The 20,877-nt window shown below is 37.3% G+C and overlaps 12 protein-coding genes and 1 non-coding gene across 13 annotated transcripts; 6 read left to right on the forward strand and 7 right to left on the reverse strand.

The window, feature by feature from the left end:
- Nucleotides 1-44: 44 nt before the first annotated feature.
- SOCG_00918 (ubiquinol-cytochrome-c reductase complex subunit 7) lies at nt 45-1,063 on the forward strand. The gene is made up of 4 exons (XM_013163338.1): nt 45-179; nt 399-416; nt 509-722; nt 805-1,063. Exons 1-4 carry the CDS (start codon nt 148-150, stop codon nt 820-822), a joined length of 282 nt encoding a protein of 93 aa, XP_013018792.1. The 5' UTR covers nt 45-147; the 3' UTR covers nt 823-1,063.
- A 3-nt stretch (nt 1,064-1,066) lies between these two features.
- On the reverse strand, nt 1,067-2,662 carry SOCG_00919 (exonuclease Rex3; the record flags this gene model as incomplete). Its single annotated transcript, XM_013163339.1, has 1 exon — nt 1,067-2,662. One exon carries the CDS (start codon nt 2,660-2,662, stop codon nt 1,067-1,069), a length of 1,596 nt encoding a protein of 531 aa, XP_013018793.1.
- Nucleotides 2,663-3,187: 525 nt separating this feature from the next.
- SOCG_00920 (Cdc14-like protein phosphatase Clp1/Flp1) lies at nt 3,188-4,881 on the reverse strand (the record flags this gene model as incomplete). Its single annotated transcript, XM_013163340.1, has 2 exons — nt 3,188-4,770; nt 4,833-4,881. The coding sequence occupies 2 exons, from the start codon at nt 4,879-4,881 to the stop codon at nt 3,188-3,190; spliced, it is 1,632 nt and encodes a 543-aa protein (XP_013018794.1).
- A 353-nt stretch (nt 4,882-5,234) lies between these two features.
- On the reverse strand, nt 5,235-6,323 carry SOCG_00921 (RNA-binding protein Nhp2). The gene has a single exon (XM_013163341.1). It carries the CDS (start codon nt 6,236-6,238, stop codon nt 5,774-5,776), a length of 465 nt encoding a protein of 154 aa, XP_013018795.1. The 5' UTR covers nt 6,239-6,323; the 3' UTR covers nt 5,235-5,773.
- Nucleotides 6,267-9,735, reverse strand: SOCG_00923 (DUF423 protein). Its single transcript, XM_013163343.1, has 4 exons — nt 8,960-9,735; nt 8,829-8,905; nt 7,541-8,732; nt 6,267-7,476 (listed from the first exon to the last, which is right to left on the reverse strand). Exons 1-3 carry the CDS (start codon nt 8,988-8,990, stop codon nt 8,484-8,486), a joined length of 357 nt encoding a protein of 118 aa, XP_013018797.1. The 5' UTR covers nt 8,991-9,735; the 3' UTR covers nt 6,267-7,476; nt 7,541-8,483.
- On the forward strand, nt 6,746-6,817 carry SOCG_16313. The gene has a single exon. It is a non-coding gene; the product is annotated as a tRNA-Cys (tRNA).
- Nucleotides 7,546-8,157, forward strand: SOCG_00922 (adenylyl-sulfate kinase; the record flags this gene model as incomplete). Its single annotated transcript, XM_013163342.1, has 1 exon — nt 7,546-8,157. The coding sequence occupies one exon, from the start codon at nt 7,546-7,548 to the stop codon at nt 8,155-8,157; it is 612 nt and encodes a 203-aa protein (XP_013018796.1).
- On the forward strand, nt 9,587-10,989 carry SOCG_00924 (ESCRT I complex subunit Vps23; the record flags this gene model as incomplete). Its single annotated transcript, XM_013163344.1, has 2 exons — nt 9,587-9,628; nt 9,676-10,989. 2 exons carry the CDS (start codon nt 9,587-9,589, stop codon nt 10,987-10,989), a joined length of 1,356 nt encoding a protein of 451 aa, XP_013018798.1.
- SOCG_00925 (uncharacterized protein) lies at nt 9,694-12,429 on the reverse strand. Its single transcript, XM_013163345.1, has 4 exons — nt 11,820-12,429; nt 11,602-11,740; nt 11,135-11,554; nt 9,694-11,085 (listed from the first exon to the last, which is right to left on the reverse strand). The coding sequence occupies exons 1-4, from the start codon at nt 11,996-11,998 to the stop codon at nt 11,023-11,025; spliced, it is 801 nt and encodes a 266-aa protein (XP_013018799.1). The 5' UTR covers nt 11,999-12,429; the 3' UTR covers nt 9,694-11,022.
- On the reverse strand, nt 12,364-14,296 carry SOCG_00926 (SMR and DUF1771 domain-containing protein). The gene is made up of 4 exons (XM_013163346.1): nt 13,730-14,296; nt 13,514-13,676; nt 13,150-13,294; nt 12,364-13,095 (listed from the first exon to the last, which is right to left on the reverse strand). The coding sequence occupies exons 1-4, from the start codon at nt 13,736-13,738 to the stop codon at nt 12,780-12,782; spliced, it is 633 nt and encodes a 210-aa protein (XP_013018800.1). The 5' UTR covers nt 13,739-14,296; the 3' UTR covers nt 12,364-12,779.
- Nucleotides 13,816-15,821, forward strand: SOCG_00927 (pheromone p-factor receptor). The gene has a single exon (XM_013163347.1). The coding sequence runs from the start codon at nt 14,213-14,215 to the stop codon at nt 15,257-15,259; it is 1,047 nt and encodes a 348-aa protein (XP_013018801.1). The 5' UTR covers nt 13,816-14,212; the 3' UTR covers nt 15,260-15,821.
- Nucleotides 15,822-16,290: 469 nt separating this feature from the next.
- On the forward strand, nt 16,291-18,127 carry SOCG_00928 (ARP2/3 actin-organizing complex subunit Arp2). The gene is made up of 2 exons (XM_013163348.1): nt 16,291-16,404; nt 16,462-18,127. Exons 1-2 carry the CDS (start codon nt 16,357-16,359, stop codon nt 17,584-17,586), a joined length of 1,173 nt encoding a protein of 390 aa, XP_013018802.1. The 5' UTR covers nt 16,291-16,356; the 3' UTR covers nt 17,587-18,127.
- On the reverse strand, nt 17,908-20,383 carry SOCG_00929 (PvGal biosynthesis protein Pvg5). Its single transcript, XM_013163349.1, has one exon. The coding sequence runs from the start codon at nt 19,455-19,457 to the stop codon at nt 18,318-18,320; it is 1,140 nt and encodes a 379-aa protein (XP_013018803.1). The 5' UTR covers nt 19,458-20,383; the 3' UTR covers nt 17,908-18,317.
- Between the last annotated feature and the right edge of the window lie 494 nt (nt 20,384-20,877).

A 20,877-nucleotide genomic window follows, 5' to 3' on the forward strand; every position in this document is an offset into this window, starting at 1 on the left:
TAAAATTTAAAATCGTATACGAATTTACTTTATAAAATAATTTTCATCTCTTGAGGTCGCCTTTCTCTCGTCCGGGTTCACCGTGAATTACCTTTTCCATATATCTTTACGGATTTCGAAACTTTACGAATTGACTTGATTAACAAAATGGGTGGTGCTCCTGGTGGAAAAACTTATTTGTAAGTTTTTATAAAGTAAATGCATGTTAAAAGAAAGCGAAGATTTGGTTTTCTTGTTGAAACCGGACGGGAACGGAAATGCTCGCTCATAGTGGCTTCCAACGTCTAGAAAACGTGAAATCTACATAGTTTTTTGCTTTCTTTTTATAGTTCTTTGCTTTATGTACATTTCTTTTGAATCCTAGTACCTTTAGAGCTGAATACTAACTAAATGATTAGAGGCTGGTGGGGTCACCTGTATGTTTCATGAGTGCTTGGAAGTGAAATTAAAAAAGCTTCCATAGTACTATAATAGTAACGTTTGATTGGTTTTACTGACTGAATCTTAGCGGTGGTCCTAAGCAAAAAGGTATTATTACCTATACCTTGTCCCCCTTTCAACAAAGACCTATGGCTGGATTCTTGAAGACCTCTTTCCAAAACACTTTCCGTCGTGTTCTTGGTGAAAGTCTCTACGTGGCTATTCCGTTCGGTATTGCTTATTACATCTATTGTTGGGGCAAGGAACGCAACGAATTTTTAAACTCGAAATGGGGCCGACACGTAAGTACATACATCTTTTTCCATCTTCCATCTGTGGAATTTATGCATTGGTAGTTATGAACTGTTACTAATAGGCACATAGTTGGTCCAAGAGGAGTAATTGCTTCCATGACAATGAAGCTTCTCTAGGAAGAAAGAATTTTGCAAACAATTCCAATTCTTTCATTTTCTCTTTGTCTCTTCTTTACTCTTCCCCCTCTCGTCTTTTCATAGCTGAATTCATTCACTTTTTTAACTGATTGCTATCATCGCAGTAATACCTTAATGGTAAAAAAATGAAATTCTATTCAATTTAAAACTTAAGGTCTGTTCCTTTTAAGTAAAATCTCTTTCATTCATCTAACCTATGCTCGAGACTGCACATTTTGTATCCAATATATAACCAAATCCATTGCAGCGATTGCATCCTCTTCACTATGATGGGTGTCCGTTTGAATCTCCTTTCCTAAATATCTCTTCGTTAAGTATTTCAAAGAATACCGGAATGGAGGACCTCGCTCATGCTTGTACAATATAGCAGTATCTATCACTCTTTCATGTAGAAGTCTCATAGCATTCAAATCGTTTTCAATTCCATGTCCAATTATGATTGTGTTTCTAGTAATGCCCAGTTGTTTCAGCCTTTCATACATTACCGGCATGGTTATTCCAGATTCGAGTTGTGTTTTACTTGTTATTCCACTAAAGCGTGTATTCAAACTTAAAACTTCGCCCTTAGGTCGAATAAATTGATTAAATAATATCCCTTCTTTGTCAACCACTGTCAAGTGAACAAGCTCAAATCCCAATGTCGTATAGCAAAGCTCACAATCTAATGCACAGTACACTCTCTCTTTCCCAGGACAATCCGATGACAAACTAACAAAGGGAGAAACACTTGCTAAGTAAGGTAAATGTTGATACCGGAAGACATGAAACTCTTCGCTTGTACATCCAGACGTTTCTCCTTCTTTCATTCCGCAACAAGTATATAAGCGGATTTTCTCTCCACCAACTTTTTCTCGAAAGAGCTTTCCCCAATGGTGCTTACAAGGGCCTGTAAGATCCACAAATTTAGTTCCACAGCGATCGCATTCTCGTAAGGGATCGGTGGGCACCGATGGAACTATTTGATCAAAATGATATCCCCATAATTCCAGTTGTTCTCTAGAATGTGCTAACTTTGGGATGAAACTAGTGACATCTTCTTTTCTCTCCAAAATCCCTTTCGGTGGTGATTTCTTTAAGGCTAAGATTTTGGCTTTGCAAGAAGAGCTATATATCATCTTACTATTGGTAGACAGGCATATACTTCTTTCATCCTCTAGAGATTTTTGTTTACTTTCAAAAGAATCGTATCCGATATTCAAAAAACAATCGTAAAAGATATGAACCATTCGTTTTCTAAGTTCATGACCAGCTGGAGCATTTGGATCGTACACGGGTTCACATATGGCCATAGGTTCATTGACAACTTTCCTTTCTTTCACTCTATTAACAGAGGAGTCATGATTCTGGGTATTGCTGTCATTCGTCGGGATTAGCAACTCTTCTCTTGCTCGTTTTTGGGGTCTCGAGCTTCCAGATACTGGGGACTGCATAGGTTCCTTTTCTCTATTATACAGATTTTCAGATTTTTTCGCGCTAACTGATTTACTTGGTACATTGCTTGAGAGTAGATCCGATTTAGTAGTGACAGAATTATCTTTGGCAGTCGTATCAGAAGGTGGTATATATGGAATTTGAGCTGTCGGACATATAGATGAGAGTGAAAAAACTTGACTTACTCGAGCTTCATCCCGCGCGTCCTTCGAGCTCTCTTCACTTGTCGGTGGAAAAGAGCCGCCATTGTTGTCACTGGCATTTTCATGCTTAAATATACAGTATTTCGCCGGGCATGTACGATCCTTACGAAAAAAAGGGCAGTCTAATTGCTTGAAGTGGCCAAGGGGAGAGAACATGAACAAAAATTATATAAATAGACCAGGTCTTCCAATTTTAAATGGGTATACACAATTTGGTCACTTGAATACAATTACTATTTTAAGTTTTCACCTTAAATTAGTTCTGAATAGTAATATAATTGAATGTCTTAATAATAGAGGTTAAAAAAATGTAAGTGAAATAGACCTATGAATTGGTAACAAATCCAGTTCGTTATTACCATCAATTCAACATTGCTTACACTCTGACGTGACTTTAAATGCAATTATAGTTACAAATAATCCAAGGAAAAGATTTACGAAAGATGCAACCTAGCAAAGAAAAGAATGGTGGAGGGGTGAAGTAAGGAGTGTAGAAGGCCACTTCCCTTCAGAGACAAGAGGTTCACGAGTATGCAAAGAACACAGGAGAGAAGCTCGTTCAAATTTTGTAAAGCATAAATAAGGATTACAAGAAAGTGAATTAAAAATAACATTTCAGTGGAATTCGCCGCTCTTCAAAATTAGAAGGTTATTATGGTAAGGGCATCATAGCGAATAAATTTAAGAAAAGAGTCGAGACTTGGGAGAGCGAGCTTTTGTGATTCGACCATTAGACGTGCTATTGATAGATGACATACTAGCACTTCTCTGAGTAGCTTTCTTTGTATGACTGTTGAGAGGAGAAGAGCTACCATTCCAACGACCGCTGGATCTCCGTGAAGAAGTGCTTCTGAAAGACGAAGAAGGAGAGCGAGCTATAGATTCTGGGGTAGTTTGACTAGACGATCTTCGAATACGTGGTACAGATATCTTTTCTGTAGGAGTTCCTACCGATTCGGTGTCCGTGTCTTCGCCATTCGGGCTGTGATCTTCCGGTTTTTCAGAGTATTTATTCATTATATTTTCATCGTTAGAAGTATGTTTAGATACACTTCGTAATTTTTCGTTCAGACGAGTGGAGGTAGCTGGTAATCGTTGAGGTGAAGGCATACCATGATGGCCAGAAATCTTACGCGGTTGGCCTGGTGTAGGTTCTGGCAAAGGAGTGCTAACTTGATTTTGCAGAGCAACACCATTGGATGCATGCAAGGGTTGTCTTGGAGGTGTTGCCAATGGTTCAGCAGCAAGGGCTTGCTGTATCGCTTTCGCCATGGCTTTCTCATAGTAGTAGGCGCGAATTTGAACTTGGTTAATATGTAACCAGTGTTGTTGGGGACCAACAACCATGCCAGGACGCATTATTCTCATATAGGAGATTACTTCGTTAGCGGTGAAGCTATGCTTATAGATCAGGTAGGCTCCAATTAAGCAACCGGTACGGCCAAGACCAGCTTTGCAATGTACAGCGATTACTCCATCGTCTTCTACCTCTTCCACTAGATCAATAAACTCCTTTACCAAGGAAAGTTCAGGGACGGTACCATCTTCAAAGTACATTTCTTGGTGACGGATGCCAACTGACTCGAATGTATCTTTATCGTATAAAGGACCATTTAGACGGACAACACGTTTAATATTGTTTGCTTTAAAATAGTTTAAGACAATCAGAAATGGTTGAGGGAGCTTCTTAGGACGCGTGCTAGGATGGTTCCAGCCAGCCTGAACTGGACTAGCGAATGCTATGAACTTTGGTGATATCCAATTAAAATCACCATTTTCAACTTTTTCATATGTTTCATATTCGTGGACGTCGATGTTTCGTATATTAAGGATACCGCTTTCCCTAGCTCTCCATAAACCGTAGACACAATCTTGAATGGTGATATAGTAGTCAGACACAGCGTAACCGGCATCTCGAAATCCAAGGAAGGGTGGTTCTGCTTGAGCCAAAGGAGCCAAAGCCAGATGAGGAGGCCAATTTTGGACAAGAACCATGTAGCATGCCAAGAGGCAAGCAGCGTTTGCTCGTAAACGGGTATCCGTCGAGGAATATAGTACAATTGTTTTATTTTTCTTGGCTTGCCGATGCTTGGCCATAATTCCATGAACGATGACAGCAAATCGAATAAGATGGCTAACATTTAATGGTCCAAAATCATGATAGAAAGGATTGTAAGCTAGTTCATTATCAATTGTGAAAAATTGCATATGAGGATATAAAATCTCGTTTGGTGGTTCATCTAAAGATGTAAAATACAGTTTGTCTACGCAGTCGATGTTAGCCAGGACAACCTTTCAAGAATTTGCAGAAATTTTCAAAGCTTACCTTCCAAAAACTCGATCATTTCACCCAGCCCATCATCTCGGTACTCCATAGGATTGAATTGCTTTGGTTTTGTGAACAAACTATGGGTACTTTGGTGTTTGCTTCAACTTCGTACTTGGAAGTCGGTTGAGTCCAGAGGACACAAGACGAGCAGCAAACCTTTGAAACAGAAATGAAAAAGGAAATTGGAAATCAATTAAGACAATCTAAGAATTAAATAAAAATATAGAGTTGTTGTCATAAAAAGAGGGCTTGTGCTCCAGAATAGCAGTTACTCAATGTTGGGTTTGTTTACATTTGGAAATTTTAGCAAAAACAACAAGTATTTTCGCATCAAACTTGATAGATATCCTACATACGATTGTGTTGTTGTTTGCTCATTACAAGTGTACTCTACGAAAATATGGATGACACACTAAAGTTTCATATTGTTAAACAGATTGGTAAAGAATGATTTCGATGGGATCACCGTCCATAAGCCTTTTCACGCAAATAAATAACCTATTTTATTCTTCCTTTTCACCCGTCTACTTGCATTCAAAAGTGTTCATCGAAAACAAGTTTCTTTCCAAAAAAGAAAAAGAGAAACACCAAAAAACGAAACAAAGTTGTGGGAATAAGTATACAAGAACAATTATTTTCCATATATAGTTTTATTTGTTCAAGTTGCTAAACTATCCACAACAAAAGAAAGTGGGAGATGAATGGAAGTGCAAGGAAACGAAAGAGAGAACGCAAATATGGAACTCCGGGAAAGACAAAACGAGAAGCATGTTTCGAAAAAGGATACTTTTCAGAGAAAACCAAATGAAAAGTATGCCTTATCCCTCGAAAAGCAAAAGTAAAGAAAAATAAAGAAATCCAACCCAATGTTGATTCAATCCGCGACTCTCTCCAACAAGATGAGATTATTAAGGAATTATTTTTTTCCTATTGAAAATTTAAGCTCCCAAAGCAGGGACTTCCTTCAAAATTTCGTCGTAACCTTCCTTGTAGTCTTCGGCCTTGGACATATCTTTCTTTTTTCCGCCAGGGACAACCATGACACAACTGGTGGGTCTCTTGGTGTTGGAAGCATCTCCCAATAACTCCTTTGAAACGGTATAGACGTAGGGAACGTCGTTGTCCTCGCACAAGACAGGAATATGGGAAATCACATCCAAGGGAGAAATATCACCAGCAAGGATAACCAAGCCCTTTTCGCCCTTACGAACAGCCTTGACAACTTCCTTGACACCACGAAGGATGTGTTTTTGTTTGGAAGCCTTCTTCACTGTTTTCATCATTTTTTTATTGAGCTTCTTGGGTGCCAAAGGTTGGGCGATTGGCATTTGGGCAGGGAGATAAGAGTCATACTCATCTTCAGCAGTACCAGAGCTTTTACGTTCTTTTCTTTCCTTTGCCATTGTGAAGTAAAAAAATCCAAAAATTTGATACAATGAATTTGGCGAAGCGCAGGTTTGCAAATTCGAGATTTTCACCTTTTCCGTAGCTCGCTATGCCGTCGTAAAAGGACCTACATGTGACTTGCAAACCAGGGTGTTCCCTTTACTGATCTACAGCGGTACGCCGTTCCAAACCTTACCGTACTTTGACACAGTACGTTAATGTGTTTTTACGCCACTCTCCGTATTACACTGAAATACAGTAATCGATCGTGACAGAGAGGGATCTTAACATAATATAGCATAGGTAGGTGTTGGTTGAGAGAAAAGCTAGAGGAAGCTAGAGACGAACCATTTTCGTATTTATTGGGGCAAATACATATCTACTTTACTTAGCTTTAACCAAAAAGTTAAAAGACCAATTTTAAAACGAACCCAATACTGTTTTCAGAAAGTGCTAGATCTAGAGCACACCTCTAAGTATAGAACCGTTTATATAGATATTTGTAGCATCCATTATCGAACTTTGGGGTCATAGCTCAGTGGTAGAGTGAGGGATTGCAGCTCCCCAGGTCACTGGTTCAAATCCGGTTGGCCCCTTTGTTTTTCATTTTATCTTTCTTTTTTAAATGGCTTTCTAGGTAGTTGAAAAGGAATTAGTTTACTCCTTTATTTTCTTTTTTTATTTTTTTTTCTACTTTATTAATAGAAACACTATACAAGGTTAACTCCTAGTGACTTTTCATGGTCTGACCTTTTTTAATAAAGCGTATGCGAAAATAAGAGTCGTAATCGGTTTCGCATAAAAAAAGACAAAGAAAAATCCCTTTTGATATCATATTCTGCCAATGATTAATATTATTTTGCTTTGGATTGCATTACTTTGCTTTAGATGGCTCTATGCTTTTCTTACCGTTTTCTCTCTTTATTTATTTATTTACATGATCATCATCAAAAACCAACAAAATAAGCTCAACTGAAGCGAACTAAATGATCGGATCTCGTACTTGCGTAATTCTCAGCTTTATTGCGACATCCAATGTGACTGTCTGCGATTGAACATTTTGATGGAAATAAAAAAAGCACGATTCCTCTTTTTCGTGGCTTTTGCTGTTCTTTTGTTATTCACCTTTTCCCTTTTGCAGTACCTTTACTTTTGCATTTCCCTTTTTGTTTTGACAGCAGTGAAACTTTTCTTTTCTCGTTATCCTAGAATCGCCAGTTTTCATTTGTTTTGTTTATTTTGGCGTTGTCCTCTCCTTTCTTGGTTAGTACAAATTTAAACATTTTCATTTTTTTTTAATAGAATTTATCCCAGCATACAAGACATGGCTACCAACATTACTTTTCACCCCGGTTCTGTCACTAGAGACGAACGTACCAACTTTTTGGGCCATCCAGGTATGACCATCTGGTTGACTGGTTTATCGGCCTCTGGTAAATCCACCATTGCTTGCGCATTGGAACAATACCTCTTGCAAAATGGCATTACCGCTTATCGTTTAGACGGTGACAACGTACGCTTTGGTCTCAACAGCGATCTTGGTTTCAGCGAAAAGGATCGTAACGAAAATATCCGCCGTATCGGTCATGTTGCTAAGCTCTTCGCTGATGCTTCCGTCGTTTCGATCACTTCTTTCATCTCTCCTTACTGCAAAGACCGTGACCAAGCCCGTGAAGCTCACAAGAAAGATGGCTTACCTTTTATTGAGGTCTTTGTTGATTGCCCTGTTGAAATTGCCGAGCAACGTGATCCCAAGGGTCTTTACAAACGTGCTCGTGCCGGTGAAATTAAGGAATTCACTGGTATCTCTGCTCCCTATGAGGCTCCTGTTGCACCTGAAGTCGTTGTCTCTTCCGGAACCATGTCCACTGAACAATCCGTAGAAAAGATCGTCGCTTATTTGCAAGAGAAAAAGTTGATTCAATTGAAAAACTAATTCCCTCTTTATACTTCATGCTTCGTTTTATGTTTAATACCTAATCAATCGTTATTTTTCATGTTTTATAGTGCACCCAAGTTTGGTTTGTGGTTGTGTTTTTGCTTTACTTTTCATCAAATCTCTCTTGTAAGCTTTTCTGTTTCATTTCATGCTGAACGTTGTTGAGTCGATAACGTGTTAAAACTAACATCTCTTATAAGGACCCATGCCAAGCGTCGTTGAATAATATGACCATAATGCTTGAGTTACAACTTTCTATGCAAACACAACCTGTTATTTATTGCAAAACAAATATCTGTAGTTTTGTTTCATTCAAGGTATGGTTAAAGAAGCATAGTGGACCATCCAGCAATCATCAAAAGACCTCCTAAAGGTGTTATCGGGCCCAAGTATTTACGGAAGGGTGATGTCTTTGGTAGCAATACAAGAGCGAAAATGCTTCCCGAGAATAGTGTACTACCACCGATCATTAAAGGAGCGGACCATTTCGATTTGCCATACTTTGGATGGAGAGAAATCGCCATCACAGCCAGGGCATGAAACATCAGATAGGTAGAACCCGTAGACCAAGACTAGTTGTTAGATAAACAAAACTTGAATCCTGTTATTTCTTTCGATTGCGTCTCCTCGTCTTCAATTCTAATTTTTATAGTAATGGGTTACCTTACCTTCAACAAGTGAGGATCTTGAACGCGTTTTTGCAATCCATGAGAACCATATGCTCCCAAGCCAACACCTAAAAGTCCTGTATTTATATGTTAGATACTGGGGAACCTTTCCCTGAGTCTTATTCCCTTACCCATCAAAGCTGCTGCATTCCAGATCGCCATCCTTTCTGTTCTATAAAATGGTAGTTCTTTAAACCGCTTATCAACTTCAATTAAACTGGAATTAAAACCAAATCGTTTGATATGGCTTCTTCACTTGAATGGTCTTGTCAGGAAATCGGGAAAGTAAAAAGGTACGCTTGGCACCAGACAAGAATTGAAGTAGGTCATAAATTCCCATGGAATATCTATTCACAATTATAGATTTCTTTATTTTATTGTAAACTGTAAATTCTGTTTTTTTTTTTTTTCCATCATTGCGAACAAGGTGAAAACCAAAAGAAACTACATGGCCCATGCATATCACTGTTCATAGGAATTTCTTATAAACATTTTTGGAAAAAATGTATGAATATCAATAATAAAAGATCAATATCTTATTGATACTGACAACCGTATAAGAGTATGAACATACCCTAGTTCGTGCTTCCAAATCCCTATATTTGATCTTTTACTATCCACCGACATAAGCTATCTAACCATACTATTTCATTTTACATAATTCGTTAAAAAGCTGACCATTTTGGAAGGTTTGTTTCGCATTCTTTATAATCCTTTCTATTCATTAGAGGAAGTTCGTCATTCTTGACCAAAACGAAATGAATCGTCTCTCAAAACCATTCCTTTCTACAATTGAAAAGGTACTTCAATTCCAAAGTCCAATTATACTAACTGCAAAGAAAAATAGCTAAAAATATGGAACACTACGTTAGCTGATGAATTTGCGCAACTTGCAAATCGACAAAGCGATACTACATTCATTATTCATTCTATTAAATTTGAAAATGATTCCATTTCACATACTATTCCACCGCCGAATGTTCTGTTTGAATTCACACTGCCAAACTTTAACAACAGTGATTATCGTTTGATCCGCCTTGTAGTACCTATTTCTTATCCAACAGTACCTCCTACTGTATTTCTTGAGGACAGAAATGGAAATTTTCATTCATACAAGAATCTATTGTTAGATCTCTGGAAAAACGAGCTTTCCGTTTTTAACTTGACCCGTCTTATTCACATTCTCACAAATCAACCGTTCCTTAAGAAAGATCAACAAGAAATACCGATAGCTCCTCCAAAACCAAAACCAAAAACGCCAACGACGGCTCCCACTAGTCTCTCAAGTAACTTTCACTCCTTGTCTTTAGGTTCATCCAAACCTCCCATCCCTGCAAAACCCTCGCATCCTATAACATCTCAGGTCCCTTCCACAGAAAAACTATCAATCCAAGAAAAGAAGGATATCCATTCCGCTCCTAGTGTGCCACCACATCCAACTCCTTATGCAAGTTCCTTCGTAGATGCATCTCAGACGGATATTCCAACAGAAAAGCCATCTTCGCCATTATCTATGGGGATGAGAAACATACAGAAACCACCTGCATTACCTCCAAAGCAAACAGGTACTCCAATTCCATCCAAATCGTATATAAGCGAGTCATTCCCACAAACAACCGGAAATACTATTCCGTCCAACAATTCTACAATGAATTTATTAGACGAAGATATTAATTTTTCAGCAAACTACAAAGATGGTGAAAGTGAAAGACGAAGAATAGAGCGCCAACGTTTGGATGAAATAAAAAATCGTTGGAAAGAACGGGTCGACTCAAAACTTTTGCAGCAGATCAAGACGTTTCAAAGTCTTCGGTTAAAAAAAGAATTGTTGGATAACGAAAAGAATTCACTTCAAGAATTAGCAAAAGAAATCGACAAGAAAAGATTTTTACTGGGAATAACTAGGAGAAAGCTCCGTGAAGATTTACATAGAGCTACAGCCGCTGAAAGCCTACCGATTGAGGAGCTTTATACGATACCTTCAATAATTGATAGGAAAAGGTACAAACTAACCTCCAATGATGCAGTTTTGAACAATAGCATACAAGCATTAAATTCCGCATTGGTTCAAGAATCAGTTTCTATTCAAGGGTGGATGAAAGCGGTAAAATTGCTTGCCAGACAACAGTTTTTTATTCGTGACGATATGCTTCATCTGTAGGTGGAGATTTATTCATGTTATGAAACCCGCCATTTATTCAGAGTCACTATCATATAAATATTCTGACTCTGAAACTCCTCGTAATTTATCTTTTTCCTTTCCGCTAATGTTAGCTTCCAGTGATTCAACAATTTCTCATACTTACAATCATTGTGTACATAATGCTCTCGAATAGAAGTAATAAACCTAGAATAATATTGGCGTAAAATAGTAAAGGCCGTTTAAATATAAAAGAATTTGAATTGCATAAAAAGACAAAAGCAGCGGAGCAGAATCCCAAGAAAAAATCACGATTCCTACCTATGAGTTGGCCCAAGAATACGAAAAGAACGAAACACGAGAAGATGTGAAAAGTAAAAGGTAGTTCTACCAAGAAAGAAGAAGAAAATTCAAGGTAATGGATTGCTTGAAAAAGGCTATAAACAAAGTGGATTTTCGTAGGGAGACCAACAATTACTTGAAGATCCCAACTATTTCTCATATTGTGCAAGGAACGGATCATCGAAAATGAATTTAAAAAAGACAAAATGAAAAACAGAGCACAGATCCATGATCCTTGAAATTTCTGTTGTAAAATAAGTATACAGTACAAAACAGGCAACTGAGACATACCATAAACAATGTACCGGCTGCCTCAAAAAAGCTTGAAAGGCACAGTCTACTGCTCAGAAGGAAAACTGCTTTCAAAACATCATCATATTCATTGGCGATTCCGGCTGTGAACAAACAGTCGAAAATTAGAATAGCAATCCTAACGGTTAATGCTTGAAACAAAACAGTTCATTGTAAGAAAAATATAAATCCTTGGTGTTAAAAAATTTAATTCATACCTTATTGGCGTCCAAAGCTTCGGGGATAAAGACCATGAACTAGGATATGCAAGTTGAAGAACTTTCAATTTACTGGTTCCTATAGATCCCAAAAAAAAAGACAATACATCCAAAACTAATACAAATCGTAATCCATTCAAGGCTTTGGACCTTGCTGCCGTCAGAATATCATCTTTCATGACTGTGTTTTCGCAATTGGGAGTCTTTTTCAAAAAATTGAGGGTTGCTAAAATTGATATTCCATATATTCAAAGAATTTCTGTTCTTGAAATTTTAATGGGAAATATTCTATAGGGTAGCCATTCATCTATAGTTAAACCCAGTTTTAATTATGGTCCTCATTCGTTTCTAGGTTAAACGCTCAAACAGTATAGAAACGTTAGCATTAGAATGAAAGCAACGTATTTATTCGTGAAATCCTTTAGAAAAACTATTCTTAAAAACACATTTATAGAAAAATAAATTCTTTACGCAGGTAATATTACATTCTACTTAACAAATTTATGTTCAACCAAGAGTGATTATCGAGTGTCGTATTATGTAACAAATGTTGAATATAAAATTCAAGATTTTAATAGTAAAATCTAGAGAAGCAAATTATTATAAAACGAAAGGAACTGGAGATCTATGTAGAACAGGGTTGAAAATCTCTAATGTACAAATAAGAAATTACACCAACTTTAGTAATTAAGACTTCAACAGATTAAAAAAATGAAGTAAGAAAAAGATAACGGACAAAACAAAATCAAGTGTACACCATTATTGCCCTTCTTGAACCAAGCTTTATGATAAGTTTGAAGTGAAAACAAAACCTGCGTATTATGCTTCATCTTATCGTGCAATTTATAGCAACATTAAGAGAATAAGAATGATTCGATATGAAAAAGAGCGAATTGTGAATAGCGAATGGGATGCTTCCTGTTTGAGGCATGCAAGAGTGCCTGTGTTAATATTTCATGTTTACATGATTACACAGAGATTCTTAAGACGAGGGAGACAGCAAGTAACGACTTCCTCAATGACTTTTTCAGTTTCGGGATCGATACCTTGCACAACAGCAGGCTGTTGCTGGGGCATTTGTTGCTGATGATGTTGCTGGTAAGGAGATGCGTATGCGGGTTGAGGAGGTGCACCTCCAGAATGGGGAAGAGAGACATAAATTCTACCTTCATTTGGCTCGTGAGAATAGCGGAAATTGTTTTGATCGAGCATCTGCATTACGGCTGGCTTTAACTTTTCCACATGATTCACACTATGATGGCCTTGGCCAACAATCCTAAAGAAAAAAATTAGTAACACAATCCCTCAATACTTACAAAAACTTCCGTACACATGCAAATGGCCCTCTCCCCTCTGAATACAATTGTGAATTCTTTGTCGAACGGCTTGTACAGCTTCGTCCACATAAAGACCATGTAAATCTATTTCATCTGGTCGACATTGAGAGTTCTTGTACATATAAATTGCGTAGGCAGCTTTTGTCGTTAGTGATATAAATCCAATTTTTGAACAAGCATTTGAAAGCTGATAATCTCAGTAAGAAGATCAATAAAAATGAAGAATATTACACTTCAATAGTATCTTTTTTAAAAGAATATCAGAAAATATGGCATGCTTGTCTTTAAAGATCTAAACCCTCACCAGTAATCACTTCAAGGTGTGAAGTAAAGACTAAGAGCAAATCCCTTCCATACCTTTACGATTGTATTCTTCCATTTTATTCCCACATTCTTTTCCATTTTGGCTTAGCTCGTGTGCTTCTGCCTTATGGCCAGAAGCGTAGGCCTGCTGTGCCTTTTGAAAAAAATGGCCTCTTTTTTCAGCCTGCTCACTAGCCAAATGTCTATATTTTTCATACTTTAGTAAATTAGCAACTATTTCTTTTAGATTATCATGTTCTTAGTCCTTACATCCTCCATCCCTATTGTAAGAGGTATTGTATGTAGAACAATGGGAAAGACAATACCTCTTACAATGGAGCCCAAGACAATGAACAGGTAAAGCAAAGGTATAAATGACCATGCCCGACAGAACTTCTTCTCAAGGAAGAAGAAATACAAAATAACTCAAGCAGTTTCATTGCAAGTACTACTGCTGCCTGCTATAGAATAGTTTGTTTAAGGATATTATCGCTTGTTTAGGAAACCATAAGGGCTAATCCATATTCGTTTTTTTCCATTACATAATCTTTTTTGGAAGCCTTTTTTTGTCTTAAAGGATCTGACCTTGTTTACGCTTTGATATTGGCTGGAAATCTTTTGGTGACTTTTGGAATTTTGATTCTGTAGGGTCTCGAGTGAATTGACACTCGGCAGTTGGGAATTTATTTTGATTTTTAGATACACAGTTATCAAGTTTTCTTGATCAACAAGTTAGGAAATTCGTCAATCATCATGAGGGAACCCTGGTGGAAAAACTACTATACCATGAATGGGACTCAGGTCCAAAACCAAAGTATACCCATATTGTCGACACAAGGATACATCCAGGTTCCTTTGTCCACTATTGATAAAGCTGAGCGTAACCGCATTTTAACCGGTATGACAGTTTCCGCTCAGTTAGCTTTAGGAGTGTTGATAATGGTTATGAGTATTCTTTTGTCATCTCCCGAGAAAAGAAAAACACCTGTGTTTATTGTGAACTCGGCTAGTATCATTTCTATGTGCATTCGCGCTATTTTAATGATTGTGAACCTGTGCAGCGAGAGTTACAGCCTTGCAGTCATGTATGGATTCGTATTTGAACTTGTCGGTCAGTATGTTCATGTCTTTGATATTCTAGTTATGATTATCGGCACGATTATTATCATTACAGCGGAAGTTAGCATGCTCTTGCAAGTTCGCATCATCTGTGCGCATGACAGGAAAACTCAACGAATCGTGACTTGCATTAGCTCTGGTTTGTCTCTTATAGTAGTGGCTTTTTGGTTTACCGACATGTGCCAAGAAATCAAGTACCTTCTATGGTTGACTCCATACAACAACCACCAGATTTCTGGATATTATTGGGTCTATTTTGTTGGAAAGATTCTTTTTGCTGTGAGCATCATGTTCCATAGTGCAGTCTTTTCTTATAAATTATTCCATGCGATACAGATTCGAAAGAAAATTGGTCAATTTCCTTTTGGCCCTATGCAGTGTATTTTAATTATTAGCTGTCAATGCTTATTTGTACCTGCTATCTTTACTATTATTGACAGCTTTATTCACACATACGATGGTTTTAGTTCGATGACCCAATGTTTATTGATTGTTTCGCTCCCACTTTCTAGTTTATGGGCATCAAGCACCGCATTGAAGCTTCAAAGCTTAAAGAGCACAACGTCTCCTGGAGATACTACACAGGTTTCCATTCGTGTGGATCGTACTTATGACATTAAACGCATTCCCACTGAAGAGCTTTCCAGCGTTGATGAGACTGAGATCAAGAAATGGCCCTAATTTACTTTGATATTTTGTTTTTCTCTTTTTTATACCTTAACAACACACTCTTTTTCTGTTTTCCTATGTCTTTTGTAAAACAGGCTTGCATATCTACTTGGTAGCATTGATATTGCTCAAGTTTTACGTGTCTTTCATGTTACGGAAAATATACGCGGGCTTATGAACCAATTAATTTAATTAATTTAATTTATTTTTATTTTTACTTTACTACAGTCCTATTCAGCGTGAGTGTTTGTTGGCTATGTGTGTACAATATACTCAGCTACAATCGTAGTCAAGAAGTCAATTCTCCTTTTTGTTTTCAATAGTTACTCTTTATATTTCTTTTCTGCTCGTGACAACTGTTCCGGAAGGTTGCAGCTTTTCTTTCCAGTTTAAGGAAGAGAGAACTTTGGTTTGATAATATTCAAACAGTCAGCGCATCAACATTGTCCTCATAAAACCTGAGCTGAGCCGAGCCGAGCCATTCTTGAATCTTTTCTAAAGTAATTTTTATTATATATATTTTCTTTTTATTCCTGTTTTAATCCCGAATAAAACCATCATTTTACTGCTTCAATCTGTTGTATAGAGTAACGCGATAAGTAACAATAATTTTATTACGATTTAGAATGATATTATAAAGAAAATGGTTCTAAAGAATGTAAGGAAGTTCCTTATCTTCTCTTTTGATTATTTTCTGTTAAATATTATTTACTATTTCTTTTCCCAAAGTTGACTATGAGTTTTCTTTATATTGTTTCAGAAGAAAGCGAGGTGTAATGATAAGAAAGCCCTCCAACAAACAATCGTCTCTCATTTATGACTCTTTTTAGAAACAGATAAAGTTTTTTTCATGTTCTTATGCTATTTCCTTTTTCAAAGTTTAATGGAACAATTACGTTATTTCTAAAACATTTGATCTTCATTCATTATTTACTTACGTAAGTGCGTTGAATTTTTATAAATAATATTGCGTAGTGCTACATAATATGAAAAGAGTCATTTTATCTCGCAATTTGGTGGAGGATGGAGTGACGATACTGAAAGGTAGCATTATACATACCCTTTACCAACAAGAAACCAAGTGTGTTTTCATAGATTCGCCGTTCATTATGGCATCTGCTCCCATTGTATTAGATAATGGTACTGGATTTGTCAAGGTAAGACTTATTTCCCAAAGTTAAAGGATATCGTGCGCTGACCAAAAATCAATATAGGTCGGGTACGCCAAAGACAACTTTCCGCGTCACCAATTTCCTTCAATTGTAGGTAGACCAATTTTGCGTGCTGAAGAGAAAACAGGAGATATTCAAATCAAAGATGTTATGGTCGGTGATGAGGCAGAGGCGGTGAGATCACTCTTGCAAGTGAAGTATCCCATGGAAAATGGTATTATCCGCGATTTTGAAGAAATGAATAATTTATGGGACTATACATTTTATGACAAGCTAAAAATTGACACAAATGGCCAAAAGATTTTGTTAACCGAACCTCCAATGAATCCCGTTGCGAACCGTGAAAAAATGTGCGAAACTATGTTTGAGCGATACAACTTTGGTGGTGTCTATGTCGCCATTCAAGCTGTATTGTCCCTTTACGCACAGGGTTTGAGTAGCGGTGTGGTTGTTGATTCCGGTGATGGTGTCACACATGTTGTTCCCGTTTACGAAAGTGTTGTCTTGAATCACCTTGTGGGCCGTTTAGACGTTGCAGGAAGAGACGCTACTCGATACCTTATTAATTTGCTTTTACGAAAAGGATATGCTTTTAATCGTACCGCTGATTTTGAAACTGTCCGTGAGATGAAAGAAAAGCTTTGTTATGTTAGTTACGATCTCGAGCTTGATCATAAGCTCAGTGAAGAGACCACTGTTTTAATGCGTAACTATACTTTGCCAGATGGACGGGTTATCAAAGTTGGCTCAGAACGTTTTGAATGCCCCGAATGCTTATTTCAACCTCACCTTGTTGGTAGCGAACAGCCCGGTCTAAGTGAATTTATCTTCGATACAATTCAAGCTGCTGATGTTGATGTACGCAAGTACCTATACCGCGCTATTGTTCTTTCAGGTGGTAGTAGTATGTATGCTGGATTACCTTCTCGTTTGGAGAAAGAGATTAAGCAACTCTGGTTCGATCGTGTGCTTCATGGTGATCCATCTCGTTTGCCAAATTTTAAGGTGAAAATTGAGGATGCTCCACGCCGTCGCCATGCCGTGTTTATTGGTGGTGCCGTGTTGGCTGATATTATGGCTCAGAATGATCATATGTGGGTTTCAAAACAAGAATGGGAAGAGTATGGTGCCCGCGCTCTTGACAAACTGGGACCTCGTACTACCTAAATGTGAATTCTTTTGATGTATCTTTTTGCTTTTTTCTTTGTCTTGAGAGAAAAACCTTGTGTCCAAAACGTCTTTACCTTTCTTTTTTACGAATGATGTGTAGTTGCATCTGTCTTTTGCTCTAAGATCTAAGATCGTTAAAATATCAACTTTCTATTTCCCCTGTGTAATTTTTCATCGATCTGACACTAGCGTTTCCTTAGTTTCAAGTATTGAGGCGTATATAGATTTAATGACCAAATTACTATTATGATTACAAACTTTTACGATGGGAACACTGCTATCGAGTTGATTAAGAAACACGTTTGCTTTGATAGCAATCCGGCATGCTACTATAAACATTCAACTCAATCAATCACTTACAATTGTAATAAAGATTAAAGTACTAAACAACGCCCATATACTTTACTTTTTTTTAGGGAAAAAGATTAGTAATGTATGCATTAAAACATCATAAGAAAGAAATAAAAATAAAGAAATCATCAGTGCAAAAGAAATAAATAGATAAAAAAAAACGAACCGAGAAAAAATTGACAGAAAAGATGAAAGAAGTAAGAAAAATGCAAAAGAACGAAAGTTTTTGTTCTGTTTGATATATGTACATATATATCAAACACTAGTCTGTATAAAGACTGAATTCAAACATTACAGTAAAGAATGTTTTACATTAGATAACCAGCAACAACTTAATTATTTAGAACTTTGAGCTATGGCCAAAGCATCCTTCTCAATTAGTTGTTACCTAACCAACTATTCACAATCAACATTGCTGAATATAAATCCTTAGCAACTGCTAAATTTCCTTTTGAATGAAGACCTTGTAACCAATCGAGCTCATACTTGCCGTATTCAGACTCATAATCATTGATGATGTACACATGTTTTAAATTCGCGTAACTGGCAAGCAGATGTAATTGAAATTTATCCGTTATAAAGTAAGGGGTCTTGGTAATTAAAGAGTGTGCATAATCAAGCAACTGGGTTGCTTGCTTAACAAGTGTGGTGTTGACATTTGTGATTTGATTATCCAGTTCGGTACCCCAAAAATTAATTGCCCAAGGATACTTGATGGCTTTTAGACCTGCTATAGGCACTTCATGATCCCTAGATAAAATAAGATTCACGTTGTTTTTCAATGATTTGGGTTGGTAGAAATGACTTAGTTGATTAAAATATGTGATGGAAGAGTCAGGAGCAAATGTAAAGGTACCAACCCCAGAGCGTGCGTATCTAGAGTCTTCAGTTACGCGAGAAGAGGTCAAGTAAACATCTGGATGACCACGCAAAGTATCTAGAGAACGTTGCATCTCTTCATCAACGAAGAAAGGAAAATTGATGGGAAAAGAGCGTAATTTATAATGACGAATGCTACTAAGGGAAGGGTTGGAGGAAGTGACAACGTCTTGTAGTTTAAAAGGTTCACCTTTTATGGTAGCGGCTTGAAGGACAGCGGAATACATAGGGTGAAGTTTGGGGAAAGTGACATTAGATGGCGGTTGTCTGTTTGTAGAAGAACAGGATTCAAAACGAATGGAGACATTTCTCTCCTTTAAATATTGTCTTTGCCCTAAGATAGACAAAAAATTTTCAGAATCGGCAGCGCATGGTAAATGAACAAGGGCTACTTCACGAATGCCTGCAAGCTGGCGATCCATGGTATAATAAAACACCTTTCGGATGTTCTCGAGTTGACGGAGGGACCCGGAAGACATGGTATTCGAGCCGATCGGAAAGGTAAAGGAGAGCGACGATGAAGGAAAGGTGAAACTAAGGAAAAAGTAGAGAACGACAAGAAAACTTAGAAGAAAGACGCGAAACGTCCAATTCCCAAAAGTTCGGGGAGACGAAAAAAACCGCGGCCGTTTTATCATTATATATGAATAAAATAAAAATCGATTTAAATCAATGGTAAGTAGGAGAGAGATTATTTAAAAGCAATCATATAACAAGTAAAGTCAACGAGACTTGAACAGCAGAAGAAACGAGCGGGAAACAGTCAAGCATAGAAAATGCTAATTATGAATGCAAAACTAAAGAGAGAAAGAAAAGAGACAAGATTAGAGCATGCACAAGAAAGCTATGTACAAATATTTTAAGCAGATAGAAAGGATAAGAATGAAAGTATTGACTAGCAATCAACAAGGCAATGATACCAACATGTAGAAAGCAACCAATGAATATAATAATAAGAATTATAAAAATGGATGAAAAGAGCGGTTTGTGGATAAAACGAAGCAAAAGAAGAACAGACGAGTTCCGTGCTTTTCTCAATTGAGGCGCAAGAAAAACAAGTGAACGGATTAGCTATGAAAAGACTAATGTTGGAAAGACTTTACAATGTTTCCTCAAGATTTCTATGTTTCAGTTAGTCCACAACGAAAGCCCACAAGGAAGGAAGGAAGGAAGGAAGGAAGAAGGAGGAAAAAAAAAATCCCAGATGCAATGCGAGGATCGAAATTGAGACGATGGAAAACCAGCTAAAGAAAGAATGACCCAAAGACGCGCGACAGATATCGAAAAAAATGCCAAATCCTCCAAAGAAGCTACAGAATTCGTGCGACCAAAGATGCAACCCAGATCTTTTCTTTCAAACCTTTGAAAGATGAGAAAAAAATAAATAACTAAAAAGAAAAAGAAAAGAAAGACCTTATTATCAAATGTATGAGCGCAGAATAGAGGAAATAAACAAATAAAAGATTACTCAATTGCTTGCGCTCTATTATAGAAGAAGTTGTGGAGGAATGGTTCAGGTAGAGTCGACTTCTCCTGAGAACACCGGCTTAATGATAGTTTAACGTATTTAAACGCGACTAAATTGATCTAGTAATAATGATTATAATCCGAATCTGATATAACAGAAAAGAGAGAATATTGTTGAAACAAGTTTGAGCTAAAAACCGATGAAATCAACTGGAAATCAGCGCTTTATAGCCCTTTGTTTGTTTCTTGTAGAAAGAAGACAAAGGATTTTTGAAAAAAGAAATGACACGGGAACGCGAGGTTGCTTGACACTTTATGAGTTCTCGTTGTGACATCATATGTAAACAAAGACATCATGTTTGGAGGTGCGCGGAGGATGGCAGGAGATCCGAGGATGAATATTTCTGTCGATTTCCGCTTATTACTTCAAATTCAGGGAAAAATATCAAAAAAAAAAGAAATATTTATGTTTAAAAAACTCATTTTTTCATATTTACAACTGGTTCTTTGAAAGAATTGTTGCTCTAGGTATCAAAAGACTTTTTACCCCCATTTGAGGCTCAGCGGAGACGCCGTGGGGGCGAGTGGTCT

The sequence above is a fragment of the Schizosaccharomyces octosporus genome (assembly GCF_000150505.1).
Source record: "Schizosaccharomyces octosporus yFS286 unplaced genomic scaffold supercont6.2, whole genome shotgun sequence".
Lineage (NCBI taxonomy): Eukaryota > Fungi > Ascomycota > Schizosaccharomycetes > Schizosaccharomycetales > Schizosaccharomycetaceae > Schizosaccharomyces > Schizosaccharomyces octosporus.

Bases quoted from the DNA above. Each gene is read 5' to 3' on its own strand.
- SOCG_00925 (XM_013163345.1), bottom strand. From the start codon at position 11,998: ATGAAAGATGATATTCTGACGGCAGCAAGGTCCAAAGCCTTGAATGGA. The intron at 11,741-11,819 runs GTATGAATTAAA...ATTAACCGTTAG, and splicing joins AAGCTTTGGACGCCAATAAG to GATTGCTATTCTAATTTTCG. The intron at 11,555-11,601 runs GTATGTCTCAGT...ATTTTACAACAG, and splicing joins CAGCCGGTACATTGTTTATG to AAATTTCAAGGATCATGGAT.
- SOCG_00921 (XM_013163341.1), bottom strand. From the start codon at position 6,238: ATGGCAAAGGAAAGAAAAGAACGTAAAAGCTCTGGTACTGCTGAAGAT.
- SOCG_00927 (XM_013163347.1), top strand. From the start codon at position 14,213: ATGAGGGAACCCTGGTGGAAAAACTACTATACCATGAATGGGACTCAG.
- SOCG_00928 (XM_013163348.1), top strand. From the start codon at position 16,357: ATGGCATCTGCTCCCATTGTATTAGATAATGGTACTGGATTTGTCAAG. The intron at 16,405-16,461 runs GTAAGACTTATT...AAATCAATATAG, and splicing joins ATGGTACTGGATTTGTCAAG to GTCGGGTACGCCAAAGACAA.
- SOCG_00929 (XM_013163349.1), bottom strand. From the start codon at position 19,457: ATGATAAAACGGCCGCGGTTTTTTTCGTCTCCCCGAACTTTTGGGAAT.
- SOCG_00918 (XM_013163338.1), top strand. From the start codon at position 148: ATGGGTGGTGCTCCTGGTGGAAAAACTTATTT.
- SOCG_00926 (XM_013163346.1), bottom strand. The intron at 13,295-13,513 runs GTATGGAAGGGA...TAACGACAAAAG, and splicing joins GGAAGAATACAATCGTAAAG to CTGCCTACGCAATTTATATG. The intron at 13,096-13,149 runs GTACGGAAGTTT...TTTTTTCTTTAG, and splicing joins GGAGAGGGCCATTTGCATGT to GATTGTTGGCCAAGGCCATC.
- SOCG_00923 (XM_013163343.1), bottom strand. From the start codon at position 8,990: ATGGCGATCTGGAATGCAGCAGCTTTGATGG. The intron at 8,906-8,959 runs GTAAGGGAATAA...ATATAAATACAG, and splicing joins GAATGCAGCAGCTTTGATGG to GACTTTTAGGTGTTGGCTTG. The intron at 8,733-8,828 runs GTAAGGTAACCC...TCTAACAACTAG, and splicing joins AAGATCCTCACTTGTTGAAG to TCTTGGTCTACGGGTTCTAC.